The following is a 19,681-nucleotide window of genomic DNA, read 5'->3' on the forward strand; positions in this document are numbered from 1 at the left end:
ATTCGTGAGCTAGGGGAAAACTTCATGTGGCCTAATATATCTGTAGTTCTTGTCTCTGAAGGAGAGAGGGGAACAGAAAAAGACATTTGAAGAAAATACGGTTTAAAATTTCAAATTTTATGAAAGATATAAACCCAGAGATTCAGGAAGTTCAATGAAGTCAGAGCACAAGAAACATGAAGAAAACTAGACCATGTCATAATTGTTGTACACATGAAACTTATATAATGTTATAGACTGATGATACCACAGGTAAGAAAAGGCATAATGGGTCATTTACTTTTTCAAGAGCTACACTTTGACTTGGATATTTCATTTTGGAAATAATAATTTTAAAAATGGCTATTTTTTTTGGACTTCCCTGGTGGCACAGTGGTTAAGAATCTGCCTGCCAATGCAGGGGACATGGGTTCGAGCCCTGGTCCAGGAAGATCTCACATGCTGTGGAGTAACTAAGCCTGTGCACCACAAATACTGAGCCTGCACTCTAGAGCCCATGAGCCACAACTACTGAGCCCGCATGCCACAACTACTGAAGTCTGTGCACTAGAGCCTGTGCTCTGCAGCAAAGAGAAGCCACTGCAATGAGAAACCCACACACCGCATTGAAGAGTAGCCCCCGCTCACCACAACTAGAGAAAGCCCATGTGCAGCAATGAAGACCCAAAGCAGCCAAAAATAAATAAATACATTTATAAAAAAATTTATTTTAAAGATCTATTTAAAAATAGCTATTTTTAACTTCAGAAAATTGAAAAACCTGTGTGAAAAAATTCCAAGAGTCAAAGACAAAAGTGAAATTGTGAAGTATTTTGAAGTGAATTATGAAAACAAAATTTGTGGGATTCCTCTCAAGCAGGAGTCAGCAAACTTTTTCTTAAAAGTCCATATAATTAGTATTATAGGCATGTGGGCCTTATGGTCTCTGTTGCAATCACTCAACTCTGCCACTGTCACAGGAAAACAGCCACAGACAACACATAAATGAATGTGCATGTCTGTATTCCAGCCTGCAATTGTAGTTTTCTGGTACCTGCTCTAAAACAGTATTTAGAGGGGAATTTATACCATTAAATACCAATATTAGAAAAGAAGAAATGTCTCAAATCAGTGACCTCAGCTTCAATCTTAAGAAACTAGATAAAGAAGAACAAGTTAAACTAAAAGTAAGCAGAAGAAAGAAATACAGGCCAGCATGGAGAACAAAAAAACAATAGAGAAAATCAATGAAAGCAAAAGCTAGTTCTTTGATAAGATAAATAATTCTGACAAACTTCTGGCCAAACTGATGAAGAAAATAAGAGAGAAGACGTAAATTACCAATATCAGGAATAAGAGATATTACATCACTAAAGAGCATACAGACATTAGACATTGTTAGGGAGTGTTGTGGACAACTCTATGCCAATAAATTTGACAACTTAGATAAAATAGACAATTTTCTTGAAAGACACACTCTACCAAACCTCACTCAAGAAGAACTAGATAACCTGAGTAGCCCTATGTCTATTCAAGAAATTGAATTTGTAGTCAAAAACCTTCCCAGAAAGAACAAAACAAAACAAACAAAAAATTCAGGCTAAGATAGCTTCTTTGGTGAACTCTACCAAATGTTTAAGGAAGAAATAATGCTACAACACCAATTCTACACAAACTTTACAGCAAATTGAAGAGGAGAGAATACTTCTCAACTAACTCTATAAGGCCCTAATGCCTAAACCAGACAAAACCAGGATAAGAAAGCTATTGACAAATATTTCTTACGAACATAGATGTAAATTTTTAAAAATTAGCTAATCCAATTTAACAATATATAAAATGGATAATACAGCACAATCAAGTGGAATTTATCCTAGAAATGGAAGATTGGCGTTATATTTGAAAAATCAACCAGTGCAATTTACTAGCAAACTAAATGAGAAAATCAATATGATCATCTCAATAGATGCAGAAAAATATTTGGCAAAATTCAACATCCATTACTGATAGAATCTCTCAATAAACTAGGGAAAGAAGAGAGCTTCTTTAGCCTGATAAGGAGCATCTATGAAAAGCTTACAGCTAGCATCATACTTAAATGGGAAAAACTGAATACCTCCATAGATAGAAACAAGACAAAGATGTCTATTCTCACCACTTAAATGCAACATTTTACTGGAGGCTCTAACTGGTACAATAAGTCAAGAAAATAAATACTAGGCATCCATAATGGAAGGGAAGAATTAAGTTTTTATTTGCATATGACATGATTGTCCATGTAGAAAATCTGAAGGAATCTACAAAGAAAAGCTCCTGGAAATAATAAGTAAAATTGACAAGTGTACGAGATCAATATAGAAAAAGTAATGGTTTTCTATATTCTAGCAATAAACAGTTGGAAATTGAAATAAAAATGCCATTTACAATAGCATCAATACATAAAATAGGGTAAATCTGACCAAACATATGCAAGAAAACAACAAAATATTGCAGAGAGTAATTAAAGAAGATCTAAATAAATGGGGAGATATATTTTGGTCATGGATCAGAAGACTCAATATCGTTAAGGTATCAGTTCTCCCTAGATAGATCTGTAGATTCATGCAATTCCTATCAAAACCATAGCACAGCAAGTTTTTTTTTTTAGAAATTGATAAACTGATTTTAAAATTTATATGGAAATTCAAAGTATCCAGAATAGTCAAAAACAACTCTTAAAGTGCAGAACAAATTGGGAGGGCTAGTGCTACCTAATTCCACTACTTATTATAAAGCCACACTAACAAAGCCAGTGTGGTATTGGCATCAAGATAGGTGGATAGATAAATGGAACAAAGTAGGGAGTTCAGGTATAAATCCTTACATACATGACTTTTGACAAAGTGATTTTTGACAAAGGTGCAAATTAAGCCAACTAAGTGGAGAAAGGATAGTTTTTTTCACAAATAGTCCTGGAACGAATGGACATGCATATGCAGGAGAAATAAACTTCAGTCCACACCTCCCACTTTATCAAAAGATTAACTCAAACATGGATCACAGACATAAATGTAAAGGCTAAAACTTTAAAATTTCTTATAGAAAATATTTTGCAGTAGAATAGGTATAGAAGTAGTTCAAGTGAGAGCATGGCTACTGTAATTTATGACTGATTTTAGAACTTTGCTTTCCATTTCTGTTGTTTGTCTCTTCTTTTTATGACAATATATTAATGAGTGCTGCAATAGCTTAGCTTCCCCTGGTTGGCATCACGTGGTTTGGTTTTTTTTTTTGGCTATGCTGGGTCTTTGTTGCTGTGCATGGGCTTTCTCTAGTTACAGCGAGTGGGGGCTACTCTTCACTGTGGTGTGTGGGCTTCTTGTCGTGGCTTCTCTTGTGGAGCACAGGCTCTAGGCACGCAGGCTTCAGTAATTGCAGCACACAGGCTTAGTAATTGTGGCTCACAGGCTCTAGAGCGCAGGCTCAGTAATTGTGGTGCATGGGCTTAGTTGCTTCGTGGCATGTGGGATCTTCCTGGATCAGGGATCAAACCCGTGTCCCCTGCATTGGCAGGCAGATTCTTAACCACTGCACCACCAGGGAAGTCCCCACATTAGTTTTAATGTAAAACCCCAGGTGTAGTGCCTTTTATGGACACAAATTGAGTTAACTCTACATCATTTTAAACTTGTCCTTAGAGTCCTAGGTCTGAATGCTCTGACTAAACAGTGGGATGTGACCCAAGACAGGCTTTGGGTCCTGGACCTCTACCAAGTCACATAGAAAGCTGAAGGGAAAGAGCAGTTTGTCAGACTATTCCCATTCTTCCATGGCATCCTGACATGCTGTTGTAAATAACCAGAGTTTAAACCTGACGGTAAGGGAGAAAGGTGAGGTTTTTGCAAAAACACACAGAGGGCCCTGGAGGTGAGCACCCTCTCTGGTTGCACTGAAGCTCAGCCTAGGCTACTTACCCAGCTTTGTGTGAAAGTGACATCCTCTGGGAAAATGGCTTTAGGGCTGTCCTGTTTTACTGAAGATGGCATTCCTTGTCTTCCACTTAATGACTTTCCCTGCATTTTAGGGGTTAAACTATATCTTGCAGAAAAAGTATCTAATGAATGTCTTTTTGTGGATAACAAAGAGTGGTTTTAATTCATTTTGTAGTAGTTCAGAGATATGGGAATATTTATTTGTATGGAGACACAAATGAACACATAGTTCCAGGGATAGTGTCTTTAGCAGAGATTAATTTATAAAGTCTCATTATCAATAATGACAGCACAGCTATACATTTGCATCACATGATGGGCACAATTATTTGACATTATTTGATTGTTAATCAGTGAACTGAAATAGGAAGGAGACAGATTATCAAATTAAAATAAAATTTGAAATTAATTTTTAAAATATTCACAAAGAAAATTAATACTTAATATGTAATTCAGAGGAGTAATTAAAAAACAGTACTAGGCTGGAGAAGGTGCTGAAGGGTTGGAGACAAGATGGTGGAGTAGAAGGGCTTGAGCACAACTGCTCTCACAAAAACACCAAAATCACAACTAACTGCTGAACAACTGTTGACAAAAGAGACTGGAACCTACCAAAGAAGATATTCTATATCCAAAGACAAAGAAGCCACAACAAGACAGTAGAGGGGTACAATCATGATAAAATCAAATCCCACACCCACCAGGTGGACGACCCACATACTGGAAAATAATTATATCACAGAGGTTCTCCCACAGGAGTGAGAGTTTGGAGCCCCATGTCAGGATCCCTAGCCTGGGGGCCTGGCACTGGGAGGAGGATCCCCCAAAGCATTTGGCTTTGAAGGCAAGTGGGACTTGATGACAGGAGCTCCACAGGACTGGGGGAAACAGAAACTCCACTCTTGGAGGACACACACAAGGTCTTGTGCTCACTGGGACCCAGGGAAAAAGCAGTGACTTCATAGGACCCTGGACCAGACTTACCTGCTGGTCTTGGAGAGTCTCCTGGGCAGGTGGGGTTGTTGGCTGTGGTTCACTGTGGGGACAAGGACACTGGTGGTGGAGGTATCAGGGAGTACTCATTGGCCTGAGCTTTCCTGGAGGTTGCCACTTTGTCACCAAGACGTGGTGACACCCTACAGTGTGTAGGATCCAGTTCTGGGATGCCTCAGGCCAAACAACCAACAGGGCAGGAGCACAGCACCACCCATCATCAGACAGGCTGCCTAAAATCTTCCTAAGCCCACAGCCACTTCTAAACACACCCCTTCTATATACAAAACAGAAACAGACTCACAGACATAGAGATCAGACTTGTGGTTGCCAAAGGGGAGGGGAGGAAGGAGAGGCATGGACTGGGAATTTGGGGTTGGTAGATGCAAACTATTACATTTAGAATGGATAAACAACAAGGTCTTACTGTATAGCACAGGGAACTATATCCAATCTCTTGGGATAAACCATAATGGAAAAGAATATTTTAAAAAAAGAATGTATATATGTGTGAAACTGAGACACTCTGTTGTACAGCAGAGATTGGTACAACACTGTAAATCAACTATACTTCAATAAAAAAAAATAATAAACACACCTCTTGACATGGCCCTGCCCACCATCTCCATCCATCAGTGGGCAGGGACCAGTCCCTTCCACCAGGAAGCCTGCATGAGCCTCTTAGACCAGCCTCACCCATCAGTGAGGAGACACCAGAAGCAAGAGGACTACAGCCCTGCAGCCTATGGAACAGAAAGTGCAGTCACAGAAAGTTAGACAAAATGAGATAGCAAAAGAATATGTTTCAGATGAAGGAACAGGAATAAAAACCCAGAAGAATAACTAAGTGAAGAGGAGATAAGCAATCTAGCCAAAAAGAATCCAGAGTAATGATAGTAAAGATGATCCAAAATCTTGGGAAAAGAATGGAGGCACAGATCGAGAAGATACAAGAAATGTTTAGCAAAGAGCTGAAAGATATAAAGAATAAACAAACAGAGATGAACAATATAATAACCAAAAGGAAAAATACACTAGAAGGAATCCATAGCAGAATAAATGAGGCAGAAGAACAGATAAGTGAGCTGGAAGACAGAATGGTGGAAATACTGCCAGGGAATAGAATAAAGAAAGAAGAATGAAAACAAACGAGGGCAGTTTAAGAGACCTCTGGGTCAACATTAAATGCACCAACATTTGCATTATAGGGGGTCCCAGAAAGAGAAGAGAGAGAGAAAGAGCCTGAGAAAATATTTGAAGAGATAATAGCTGAAAACTCTCCTAACATGGGAAAGGAAACAGTCACCCAAAGACAAATCCACCAATGATAACAAGTGCTGAAAACTATACTTAAAAGAACCCAAACAAACAAATAACGGATAGACAGAACCCTAGGACAAATGGTAAAAGCAAAGCTATAGAGACAAAATCACATGCAGAAGCATACGCATAACACTCACAAAAAGAGAAAAAGGGAAAAAAAATATATATATATATATCGTTGCTCCCAAAGTCCACCTCCTCAATTTGGGATGATTTGTTGTCTGTTCAGGTATTCCACAGATGCAGGTACATCAAGTTGACTGTGGAGATTTAATCCACTGCTCCTGAGGCTGCTGGGAGAGATTTCCCTTTCTCTTCTTTGTTCGCACAGCTCCTGGGGTTCAGCTTTGGATTTGGCCCTGCCTTTGCCTGTGGGTCGCCTGAGGGCGTCTGTTCTTTGCTCAGACAGGACGGGGTTAAAGGAGCAGCTGATTTGGGGGTCTGGCTCACTCAGGCCGGGGGCTGGGAGGGGTACGGAGTGCAGGGCGAGGCTGCGGCGGCAGAAGCCAGCGTGACATTGCACCAGCCTGAGGCGCGCCGTGCGTTCTCCCGGGGAAGTTGTCCCTGGATCACGGGACCCTGGCAGTGGCGGGCTGCACAGGCTCCCAGGAGGGGAGGTGTGGACAGTGACCTGTGCTTGCACACAGGCTTCTTGGTGGTGGCAGCAGCAGCCTTAGCGTCTCATGCCCGTCTCTGTGGTCTGCGCTGATAGCCGCGGCTCGTGCTCGTCTCTGGAGCTCGTTTAGGTGGCGCTCTGAATCCCCTCTCCTCACGCACCAGGAAACAAAGAGGCAAGAAAAAGTCTCTTGCCTCTTCGGCAGCTCCAGACTTTTTCCCGGACTCCCTCCCGGCTAGCCGTGGCGCACTAGCCCCCTTCAGGCTGTGTTCATGCAGCCAACCCCAGTCTTCTCCCTGGGATCTGGCCTCCAAAACCGGAGCCTCAGCTCCCAGCCCCCGCCCACCCCAGTGGGTGAGCAGACAAGCCTCTCGTGCTGGTGAGTGCTGGTCGGCACCGATCCTCTGTGCAGGAGTCTCTCCGCTTTGCTCTCTGCACGACTGTGGCTGTGCTCTCTTCTGTGGCTCTGAAGCTTACCCCCCCTCCGCCACCCACAGTCTCCGCCCGCAAAGGGGCTTCCTAGTGTGTGGAAACCTTTCCTCCTTCACAGCTCCCTCCCACTGGTGCAGGTCCCATCCCTATTCTTTTGTCTCTGTCTTTTCTTTCTTTTTTTTTTTTTTGCCATACCCAGGTACGTGGGGAGTTTCTTTCCTTTTGGGAGGTCTGAGGTCTTCTGCCAGCGTTCAGTAGGGGTTTTGTAGGAGTTGTTCCACATGTAGATGTATTTCTGATGTATTTGTGGGGAGGAAGGTGATCTCCGCGTCTTACTCTTCCGCCATCTTGAAGCTCCTCCCTCAACCACCTTTTAAACAACACTAGAGAAGTCTCTTTAGGAGAGCCATGTACCCTCTGCTTCTGAATAGCATCTCACACATCATTGGAAGGCATTTCCTACTGTGCCCCAGAGATGTGTGCACTAGGACATTCTTCAGGCCTTTCCCACCAGGCCGCTGTGCCCTTGGGGCATGCTTCAAAACCAAAACAGTACAAAACAAGGCTGAGAGGGAAGAAACAGAAGCAGCACCTTGCAAGAAAGGGCTGCATTTAAGCACTGCACTGATGTAAGTATGATAGTGGGTGGTTTTGTTACTTTAGAGCTTTGTTACAGGTTTTCCCCACTATCCGAAAACAGAGCTTTCCTATGAAACCTTTCGGAAGCCAAAATGGCATAAAGTTAAAAGAGCAATCACCTGTTTTCATAAAAGTGAAAATCCTCCTCAGATTTCTTTCTTAGCGAAAACAGGTGCTAATGTAGGTCTTTTGTAAAAGCAAAGTGGCATAAAGCGAAATCTGACAAAGTGGGGGACCCTGTACTGTGTCCCAAAGGGACCCAGCATTACTCAGGATGTAAGTACTTCTGCCTTCATGCGCTCCTCCCTCCAAAAAATATCAATTACATTTACATTAATTATGTTATTACATTACTTGTAATATTAATTACAATTACATTTACATTACTTCATGACTGAATTCATATACAGAAAAATACGTTAATATTATATTAATACTATATTTTAAGCCATCTTCTTTGACTCAAAAGGTTTTCTGTTTTGTTTCTGATTTTAGAAGAAACTAAATGATTTTCAGGGGCCCCTAAAAGTGTCTTGGACCTTTTTTAAACCAGATATTTGGGGCATGCATTCTAGAGATAAACACAAAGTCCAAGGTAATATCCTTGTTGAAGAACTACCAGAAAAGTGGTGAATTCTTATATGGCCATTAAAAGCATGCCATGAGTCCCACATCTTGGTAGGTCTCCCTGCTGTCTGTATGTGATTAACCTCATATAACCTCATATGTTATTCATATGCTGTTTTCAAGGGCAACCTTTGGATGTACAGATAAACTGCAAGAGAATAAGAACTTCAGATCATTGCACACTGGCAAGCCTAAATTTTGACACAACTTACTGATAATGGCTTCTAAGTTGTGTCGTATCTTTAGCAATGTTATAAGTGGTTTCAGATCTTTTCCAGAAATGAGGGGGACAAATAAGTAAATTTTAATAAACAACAAATAATATAATTGAAATCACTCCTTCCAGCTCAGGCCTTTAGAAGGTGGTCTTCCTGACTGCTGCCTTGGGCATGGTCTCTCAAGGTGGTCACTAATGTCCCCTGGACCTACTCTCACTACCCCCATGGTCCCTCCTGCCTGGGGGTCACCCCCAATGCTTTGTCATTGTGCCTCTGACCCCTTTTTGTGGCATCAGTAGTCCATGAACACTACAGAAAAGACCTGGAGTTCTTGCCAGTAAGAAGCTGATTCTCACAGCCTGCTTCGTGGGGACAGCAGCCTCATCTGTCCTGCAAGGAGCTCAGAGGGCATGTATTTGCTGAAGGTTTAAGTACAGTGTAAACAAAAGGACAAAACTGACCAATATTGTTGGTGACTTATTCCCTAACAAATTAACCTAGCAGGGATTTCATCCAACAACAAAGATGTTCTCAGCGGCTGACCGTGAAAAATAGCCCACAGACAGGCAAAGGAAGTGTGAGGGGAAGGAGAGGGCTCCTGCCTAGGACCCTTGAGGCTGGTTGGGACACCCTGGGGGGCTTCAGTCCTGATGGCCACTGGGTGATCTGTGGAGTACAGTGCTTTCCAGGCATGACAGTGCTCTTTCAAATTGATGACAGTGACTTAAGTGAAATATTTTTAGAAACCAATTTACCTTCAAATGAGCTAATATTGCCCCATAGTCTTTTTTTTTTAAATTGAAGCATAGTTCATTTACAACATTGTGTTAGTTTCAGGTGTACAGCAAAATGATTCAGTTATATTTACATATATATCTATTTTTTTCAGATTCTTTTCCCTTATAGGTTATTACAAAATATTGAGTATAGTTCCCTGTGCTATAGCAGTAGGTTCCTGTTGGTTATCTATTTTCTCTATAGTAGTGATAGTTGTATGTTTTGTCCCCCTCAATCCTGTTTCACCGGATCCTGGGGGACGAGTTAGTCCAGTGGTGAAGTAGACACAGCTAAGGTTGGGATGAGATGTGATGACCTGTTTTTGTTTCCTCCCAAGTTTGCTTGTCATTCAGGTAATAATTGGTTTTTCAATGTGAAAGAAACAAATCCTGAATGTTTTCAAAATCATGGTGAAGAGTATCTGTTCTGTGGGCTTTGTGCTAGGTTCCACGGCCCTCGAGCTCAGCCCTCCCTGGACCCTGCCATGGGGCTGCACCTGTGCTACGGGAAGGCCTGTCTGTGGTTTCACTTCTCCTTTCCTGTTTCTAGGGTCTGGACTTCGCTGGGTTCACCGCACACATGTTTGCTGGGATTTGCTTCGTTCTCTTGTTCTCCTTTCCACTCCTCAGACTACTTTACTGGAACAAAAAGCTGTATAACAAGGAGCCCAGTGAGATTGTTGGTGAGTGGAAGCACCTCCTCATATAGCCTCAGAGTTTACTGCCATGATACTATTTTTTCCCGGGGAAGTTGCCACGAAAAGGTAGGAGGTTAATCACCTGTAGAATATCAGGGAAGTATCAGTCATTGGGATGCTGCACACTAGCATGTCCCTGTCTGCCTCCTGGCACGCAGTGTGCTTTCAGGGGCTTTAAATCCATGAGCTGTGCCTCTTTAGTTTTCTATAGAGTGAAATGTGGGAAGCAATGTCCACTGTATACAGTTTGCATGTCATGACAGCATTAAACCATGTGTATACAATACAAATAGCATAGCATATAGACTCTACTGTTCTAATATGTTGTAGTTTGAAACTAAATGTGATTACAAAAATGGCAACATAATCCAGCACAGGGGATAAAATACTGTGTCAATCAAGTTCATATTGGTGAGGCAGTGGCCAGGAGGAATAGGGCTTATGGCCATCTTATGGTTTTGCATTTTCCTCACTTAAAATTTTTAGTAGATGTTTTATTGAGAACATTACTTGTCAGGATAGATTAGAAGCAATAGACTATTTGGGAAACAGCCAGCCTCTTCTTGGCCAGGCCCTGTGCAAGACACTGTGCAGGTTGCCTTGGTAACAGAGGGGACCACTGCAAATGATTCCATTACTTCTCTGTTTTGAAGAAAATTTTAATCAACGTTTGCGTTTTATTTTAAAATAGATATTTCTTGCAATGAGGTACCTTGATCCACGTTTCTCATTGACCAGTGTATTAATTTGCTAGGGCTGCTACAACAAAGTACCACAGACTGGGTGGCTTAAACAAAAGATGGTTTATTTCCATAGAAGTTAAAGTGGCTTAATAAGCCACCTATTGTGGCTTATTATCTCATAGTTCTGGAGGCTGGAAGTCCAAAATCATGGATTGGTTGGCTGTGAGGAAGGATCTGTTCCAGGCCTGTCTCCTTAGGTTTTAGATGGCTGTATTCATGTTCACATGGCATTCTCCCTGTGTGTGTCTGTGTCCACATTTCTCCATTTGTAAGGACACCAGTCATCTTGGATTTGGGACCATTCTAATGACCTCACCTTAGCTAGTTACATCTGCAATGACCCTATTTTCAAATAAGGTCACATTCTGATGTACTGGGGGTTAGGACTTCAACACATGAATTTTGGGGGGACACTATTCAACCCATAGCAACCAGTTAGAGGTGTTCAAAGTGTTTTATCGTCAACTAGTATATGTAAAGTGGGGTAACTTAATATTTAGGTTTAGTTTTCTAATGGAAAGGATCATACCAATGGATAGCTAAGGAGACTATCATCAATTACAATGGCTAATCTGTCTCTAGAAGCTTGTGTGGGCACAGCTGCACCTCTCCCCAACATCCCTCAACCACCCTGGTGATCAGAATGACTTGGGAATGACTGTTATATATACAGGTTACCAGGCCCACCCCCAGGAAATCTATGCTGTGAATAAGCTCTTCTGGAGAGTCTTATCTTGAGATTAATTTAGATATACTGATTTGGAAGTATAGAAACAAATCTGTGTAATTGACTCCTCCACTCTTCCAGAGTAAGGAGCTGAGGAAAACTTCGAGGGAAGGGGGAGGGGATGATTGAGACATGGATAATGCCGAAACCCTATGGCAATGCCAAGACAGGCTGTAAATCAGCACACGGCGAGCTGTGCAGAGCCAGAGCAATCACTCTGAGCCACTGTTGGGTATAGGGGTCTCCAATTTTGGGGTGCTTGGTATAACTACAGATTACTAAGCCCTACCCCAGAGATTTGGGTTCAGCAGGTCTTTGGTGTGTAGAGAGCATCTGTCAGACGCTTGGTTATGCTGCAGTAAAAAGTAACCCTGAAATCTCAGTGGCTCTTCCTCACTTTGGCTTCATGCACACTGTGGGCTGGCAGTGCCTTCCTGGTCAATAGTTCTCAGAGCCCTGAGATGCTGGTCATCATACAGAGAGAACCACATGTTCCACTCTACCACTGAATGACACAGTTCATCCTGACTGTCACCAGGCCTCACCAGTTGCAGGGGCCGGGGTGAGTCAGCCTGCCAAGTGATCAGAATGGGAGAGAATTTGACTTATTTATTGAAAAGCACAAATAATCACCAGAGTCTGCCCCTCTGGTCACCAAATATCAATCAACTCATGCTGCTTCTTCCTAATATTTTATATAGAATTTTTATATCTTTGTACAATAGGGATATTGGTGTGTAGTGTCTTCTCTTGAAATGTCTACTTTTTGCTGTCCTCAAAGCATGAATATAGAAGTATACCCTCCTCTTTAGTTTTTGGGAAGAGATGGTGTAAAATTGCTACTACTTTTTTCCTTAAATGTTTGCCAGGATATTTAAAGGCTTGGACCTCTCTCCCTCCCTCCCTCCCTTCCTTTCTTTCCTTCCTTCTAGTTTTTAACTACATATTCAATCCTTTATAGATGTAGGGCTAGCTATTAATGTTGTCTATTTCTTCTTGAGTGCTCACTTGTGGTTTATGTCTTTAAAGGAATTTATCCATCGTCCCTCAATTGTTGAAAGAATTATTCTAAAATTGTTCATAATAGTTTTTCATTATCCTTTTAATGGCTATAGAACTTTTAAAATTGAAGTATAGTTGATTTGCAATATTGTGTTAGTTTTAGGTGTACAACAAAGTGATTCAGTTATATATATATATATTTTTTTTCAGATTATTTTCTATTAGGTTATTATAAGATATTGAGTATATTTCCCTGTGTTATACAGTAGATCCTTGTTGCTTATCTGTTTTATGCATCATAGTTTGTATCCATTAATCCCATACTCCTAATTTATGCCTCCCCTTCCTTTTCCCCTTTGGTAAACATAAGTTTATTTTCTATATCTGTGAGTCTGTTTCTGTTTTGTATATAGATTAATTTGTGTTAGTTTTTAGATTCCAAGTATAAGTGATATCCTATAATACTTGTCTTTCTTTGTCTGACTTACTTCACTTAGTATGATATTCTCTACGTCCATGTTGCATGTTGCTGCAAATGGCAATATTTCATTCTTTTTATGGCTGAGTAATATTCCATTGTATATATACACCACATCTTCCAATCAATCATCTATTGATGGGCACTTGGATTGTTTCCATGTCTTGGTTATTGTAAACAGTGTTGATGTGAACATTGGAGTGCATGTATCTTTTTGAATTAGAATTTTCATCTTTTCTGGATATGTGCCCAAGCGTGGAATTGCTGGATCATATGGTAACCTTATTTTTGGTTTTTCAAGGAACCTCCATAATGTTCTCCATAGTGGCTGCACCAATTTACATTCCCACCAACAGAGTAGGAGGGTTCCCTTTTCTCCACACCCTCTCCAGCATTTATTATTTGTAGACTTTTTAATGATGGCCATTCTGACTGGTGTGAGGTGGAACCTCATTGTAGTTTTGATTTGCGTTTCTCTAATAATTAGTGATACTGAGCATCATTTCATGTGCCTGATGGCCATCTGTGTGTCTTCTTTGGAGAAATACCTATTTAGGTCTTCTGCCAATTTTTTGATTGGGTTGTTTGTTTTTTGATATTGGGCTGTATGAGCTGTTTGTATATTTTGGATTAATATCTCTTGTCAGTTGCATCATTTGCAAATATTTTCCACCATTCTGTAGGTTGTCTTTCATTTTGTTGATAGTTTCCTTTGCTGTGCAAAAGCTTTTATGTTTGGTTAGGTCCCATTTGTTTATCTTTGCTTTTATTTCTTTTCCTTGGTAAACTGATTTAAGAAAATATTACTATGATTTATGTCCAAGAAGTTTCACCTATGTTCTCTTCTAGGAGTTTATGGTGTCATGTCTTATATTTAGGTCTTTAAACCATTTTGAGTTTATTTTTGTGTATGGTGTGAAGGAGTGTTCTAATTTCATTGATTTACACACGGCTGTCCAGCTTTGCCAACACCACTTGCTGAAGAGACTGTCTTTTCTCCATTGTATATTCTTGCCTCTTTTGTTGTAGATTAACTGACCATAGGTGTTTAGACTTATTTCTGGGCTCTCTATTCTGTTCCACTGAGCTATATGTCTGTTTTTGTGCCAATATCATGCTGTTTTGATTACTGTAGCTTTGTAGTATTGTCTGAAGTCTGGGAGGGTTATGTAATGGCCATAGAATTTTTGGTAAAGGAACCTCTCTCATTCCTGATATTGGATTTATGTCTTCACTTTTTTTCTGATTGGTCTGTCTAGAGGTTTATCAATGTTATTGATCTCAACCAGCTTTTGATTACATAGATTTTTTTCTACATTTTTTCTCTTTTAATGATTTATACTATGATATTTATTATTTATTTTCTCCTGCTTACTTTGGGTTTATTTATTTATTCTTCTTTTACTAGTTTCTTAATGCGAAGGTTGAGGTTATTAGTTTTATATATATCTTATTTTCTAGTATAGGTATTTAGTGCTCTAAATTTCCTTCTAAGTAGTAGTTTCCCACCAATTTTGATATGTTTTGCTTTATTTCCCTTCAATTCAAATTACTTTCTAATTTCCATTTTGATTTCTTCTTTGATCCTTGGATATTTTAGATGTATTTACCTACATCAAATTTGGGGATTTTTGCAGTTACCAAATTTAATTTCACAGTGGTCAGAGAATATATTTTGTAAAACTTGAATCCTTTTGAATTGATTGAAACCTGTTTTATGGTAGAATGTGGCCTATTCTCATAAATATTCTATTTACACTAGAAAAAAATATGTATTCTGCTGTTGTTGGTTGGAGTTATGTCAATATGAACAATTAGGTCAAGTTGACTGATAACGTTATTCAGGTCATCCATATTCTTGCTGATTTTCTGTCCACTTGTCTATCAATTATTGAGAGGTGGATATAGAAATCTCTGATTAAGACTGTGGATTTGTCTATTTATCTTTGCAATTCTATGATTTTTTACTTTATATGTTTCAAAATTTTGTTACTAAGGTACATAAACATTTAGGGTTATTATGTCCTCTTGAAGAATTAACACCTTTATCATTATGAAGTACCCTTCCCTATCCATAGTAATATTTTGCTCTGAAAACTAATTTGATCTTAATGTAACAATTCCAGCTTTCTCTTGACTACTGTTAGTGTGGTATATTTTTATCATCCTTTTACTTTTAACCTTTTTGTGTCTTTATATTTAAAGTGCATTTCTTGCAAATAGCTTATAGTTGGGTCTTGCTTTTTTATCCAATCTAATAATCTGTCTTTTAATTGATATGTTTAGATCATTGATATTTAACTTGATTAGTGATATGGTTGAATTTAAGTGTATCATCATGTCACATTTTCTAATTGTGATTTTAGTTATAATTATATCACTAACTTCAAGTGATATTATACCACTTAACATAAAGTATAAGAATCTTACAGTAGTATAATTCCATTTCTCAACTCCTGGCCTAGGTATCTTCCCCTGAGACTCCTGAATTAGAGCCAGGTGACCCTCCTCTAGGCTCCTGGCAGCCACCACCTCCTGTGAGAGAACACATCCCACATCGTAATGTCTTTGCCTGTTTGTAACATGTATACGGCAACCACAAGTAATGCCACAAGAGGGTGGTTGAGAAGCTTGGAAAGATAGGGGCTGGTGGTAATCAGAGAGGTAGAGATGAGACATCTGATGATGTGGCCTGGTCAGGGCTAAAAGCAAGAGCTAAAACTCAGAGCTCACAATGGCGCTCACCATTTGAGGATCTTGAGTCTTCCCTAAAGATCTTTGCAGGTCATGGGGAACAATGGGCTATTTGAAAGAAGGAAGCTATCTATCATCTATCTATCTATCTATCTATCTATCTATCTATCTATCTATCTATCTATCTATCATCTGTTTTCTTAGATGGATCAGCCTAGATAGGTAGAAGATAGGTAAATAGGAACATAGATTCCTTGTTTCTATGTATCTATCTAACTGTATTTATCTATAGATAGATAAATAGATATATAGATAGTTTCTATAGATGATAGATAGATAAATAGATAGATAGATAGGGCAAACAGTGTTTTATGATTAACCAGGGTTGGGTTGTCAGGAAGTGGCTTCAGTCAAAGGTTACTGAGGAGCAGCAATCAGAATTGACAAATGTGAGGAAATGAAGCCTGGATAAGCTGGTGACCTGAGTCAGGAACAAGTGGATCCTGCAAGACCCACACCATCATATCCTGAACTGCTCTTGTGGCCTAGTACTGCCTTAGCTCATGTTCATTTGTGATGTATCTTATTTCTCTGTCTAGCTTGTTGGAGGCCTGTCTTATAACTTGTCAATTTATTCTTCTCCTTTAACATCTAGCATGGTGTCTGGCACCTATTACATGTTCAGTGCAGAAATGTAGAGGAGAATGACATTGATAAGACCAAAATGACATTTCAGGTTCATGTACCTGGAAGATTAATGATGTCATATAAGAACTAAGACAGTGAGGGAAGAGAGAGTTCTGTGGGGGAAGAAGGAATGTTTATCTGTGAATCTTGTAGCACAAGGTTCAGAGGGCAATATCAAGTAGCTGATTGGGTTCACAGTCTTAGAGCTCAGCAGAGACAGGGTGGGGAAATGGCAGAGGAGGTGCAGAGGAAGGCTGGGAGCCGAGGAGTGGATGCTTGGCTAAATTGAGCTCTGGGTGCAGGCAGTGAGCTCCCTTCTCCTGGACAAAATTGCTCTCAACCAAAATTTCCCATGATTGATGATATATTTATTTCATCCACAACTAGAAAAATGAAAGTGCACTACTTGAGCATTAACCCATGGGTTGATCTGAGGAGAGTAGCCCGTCCTGTTTGATTTGATGGGCTAGAAGGCAGCTAGGCTCTAGGTGTGCGTGAGGGGCTGAGGGTGACGCTGGAGAAGACACCTGTGGAAAGGAGCCCTGGGGACCTGGAAGGCCAGATTCACAGTTTCTGCTTCTCCAAACACAGAGGTGGGGAGGCTCCCACAGGCTGGCCCGGGAGCTGAGCTGAGCAACGCTCCTGTGTAGCTCTTCAAAGTTGGTCAGCTGCTTGAGAGAGTGGCAGTCACTAGTACGGCTTGTCACAGGTTGTTTAATGAGGTGTGAATTATGTTTATTGAGGGAATTATGGATCTGTTTCTCTGTAGAGGCTTTCAGATTATACCCAAGTTTCTTCTGTTTTAGCAAGCTACAAAGAATCAATATGTACCGAATGGAAGCACTTTACTTATCTTCATTCTAAAAAGTTTTCATCTTTGAAAGGCTGACCCTTTAGAGAAAACCACGGTGGCATTTTCCTTGTCATTGAACCCAGACTTGTGCACTGCTTCACAGGTCTTGGGAGAATTACCCTGCCTTGACTCTGCTCTGAGCTAGTGTCAACTGCTCTAATCCTGCTTGAAAGTGTGTGTTCTTTTAATTTCATCTTGAATTTTTAAGATATGTAGTACAGTGCATTGCGCATGAGAGGTGATTCGTGAAAATACTGTGCTTCCTTATATTCTTTTAGTGGATATTTTGAGAAATTTATGTAGTATCTTTAACAGTAAACTAGAGGTTAAATGTAAAATTTCATAAGATATTCTAGTATTTTAGGAGCCAATGAATTGACAATTCATTTTTCTCTTCTCTATCAGAAGGGGTTTAAATTCATTGATGGGTGAAAATTTGCCTCATTCTGTTAATTTCAGAAGTGCATAAAGTTGTCTACATTTCTCTCCTTTGTGTCCTTTCGTAGACGCAAACTCAACTTGGGGGCCTGGTCAGGAAGGAGGGCTCTCCCCATCTCCTGCTATTACCAGATGCCCTACTGGGGAGACCAGGCACCACCTACTACACTTGTATTTCTGATGTGTACTAGATCTGTTTCAAAGATCGGGCAATGTCTGGATTTTGAACTGAGATCTGAACTACTGGCTCCAAGAAGTAATTTCTTGGGAGGGAAAAAGTTTGTTGGGTGCTAGCTTTGATATGCCTATTCAAGAATTTATTCTTCACCCAAAGAGTTGAAATTATCTTTGCATCTACTGTAATTTTTAAAAGTCAGCTTTGTCTTCTGATTCTCTCATAATAACATGAAAGCTAAGAAACCACTGCTTTGGCTTGGCCCTTGGAGATCTGCATCACGGGTGTGTTTTCTGTTCTTGGAGGGTGCTGAGGGGAGTAGGTGCTGACGTCTGAGATTGCGGGAGAATGAAGCCTAGGCTTTCCTTTCCTGCAGAACTGAAGCATGAGATCCATGTCTGGCGCCTTACTGCACAGCGCATCAGCCCAGCCAGCCGTGAGGAGACAGCGGTTCGAGGTCTGCTCCTGGGGAAGGTGCTGGCGCTGGAGCGCTTGCTGGCCCGAAGGCTGCACAGCTTCCACAGGTATCAAGCCAGGTCCTGCTCAGACCACTCTTGGTTTACAGCAGTGGTTCTTATCTTTACCAGTTATACTCAATGGTTGGATGGTATCAACAACCTATTTATGACCACCCTAAGATTGTCCAAATGTCATGTGCAAAATGTGAGCTAAAGTGATTGTGAAGAGTACCTCATGGTACTGCGAAAGAGTAACACAGCTGCATGCTACTAAGTAAGTTTTGGGTGCCATACACTGTGCTAAGCCTGTTATGGTGCAGTATTTTATTTAACCCTCACTTAGCTCTTTGGAATGTGTGCTGATATTAGCCCCAGCTTAAGGATGAGAAAACTGAGGCTCAGAGAATTTGAGCAACTTGCCCAGGGTTATGCATCTGGGAAAGAGTGATGCCAGGGATTGAGTTCACACTCAACTACTGCCTGTCACACTTCACACCTAACACGTTGCATAATAAAAATAAAAAAAATTAATATAACAAACTAATCTAACAAAATATTCTCCCAGTAGTTGATTTTCCAGGAGCTCAAAGAATACCTAAGTTCTGCTCAATTCATTTCTTGGAGTTTTTTTTTTTTTGGCTACCTTATGGCATGTGGGAAATTAGTTCCCTGACTAGGGATTGAACCGGGGCCCCCTGCATTGGAAGTGCAGAATCTTAGCAGAATCTTAACCACTGGACCACCGGAGAAGTCCCTTGAGTTTGTTTTTAATCAAAGCTGAGACCTAACAGTAACAGTGAGGTGCTGAGTTTTTCCTCCCCACTCAGATGAGGTGCTGAGTTCCAACCTGTCTTTACGCTGGAAGTACTGACAGAAAGAGCGAGAGCCTACTCACTCCTCAGGGATGTGGAAGCATTCCTGCAGTAGGGTTGAGAACTGGGTGGAGATGAGAAGTCTGTCACGGCAAGGGGAAATGTGAGTCCTTGTGAAGGTAGTGAGAATGATCTTACATGTTGCAGTTTGCTGAGACCAGCCCTGTGTTCCCAGAGAGCAGGCAAGCAGACTGAGGACAGGAGCTGGGCGCAGTGTCAGTGCCAACCTCTGAGGGCCGTCTAGTGTGGCTGCAGCCTGGTCTGAGAGTGGGGAGAGAAGGC

General features: G+C 40.6%; 1 protein-coding gene across 5 annotated transcripts in view; it reads left to right on the top strand.

Annotated features, from left to right (window-relative positions):
• The window catches only part of OCA2 (OCA2 melanosomal transmembrane protein), a 299,171-nt gene that overhangs the window by 155,363 nt on the left and 124,127 nt on the right, over positions 1–19,681 (top strand). For all 5 annotated transcript variants that reach the window (XM_061199031.1, XM_061199036.1, XM_061199032.1 and 2 more), the window contains 2 exons: positions 10,125–10,257; positions 18,446–18,593. In XM_061199031.1, the coding sequence (XP_061055014.1) occupies positions 10,125–10,257; positions 18,446–18,593 (281 nt within the window). The remainder of the gene's footprint in view (positions 1–10,124; positions 10,258–18,445; positions 18,594–19,681) is intronic.

The sequence above is a fragment of the Eubalaena glacialis genome, chromosome 1 (genome assembly GCF_028564815.1).
Source record: "Eubalaena glacialis isolate mEubGla1 chromosome 1, mEubGla1.1.hap2.+ XY, whole genome shotgun sequence".
NCBI classification, from domain to species: Eukaryota; Metazoa; Chordata; class Mammalia; order Artiodactyla; family Balaenidae; genus Eubalaena; species Eubalaena glacialis.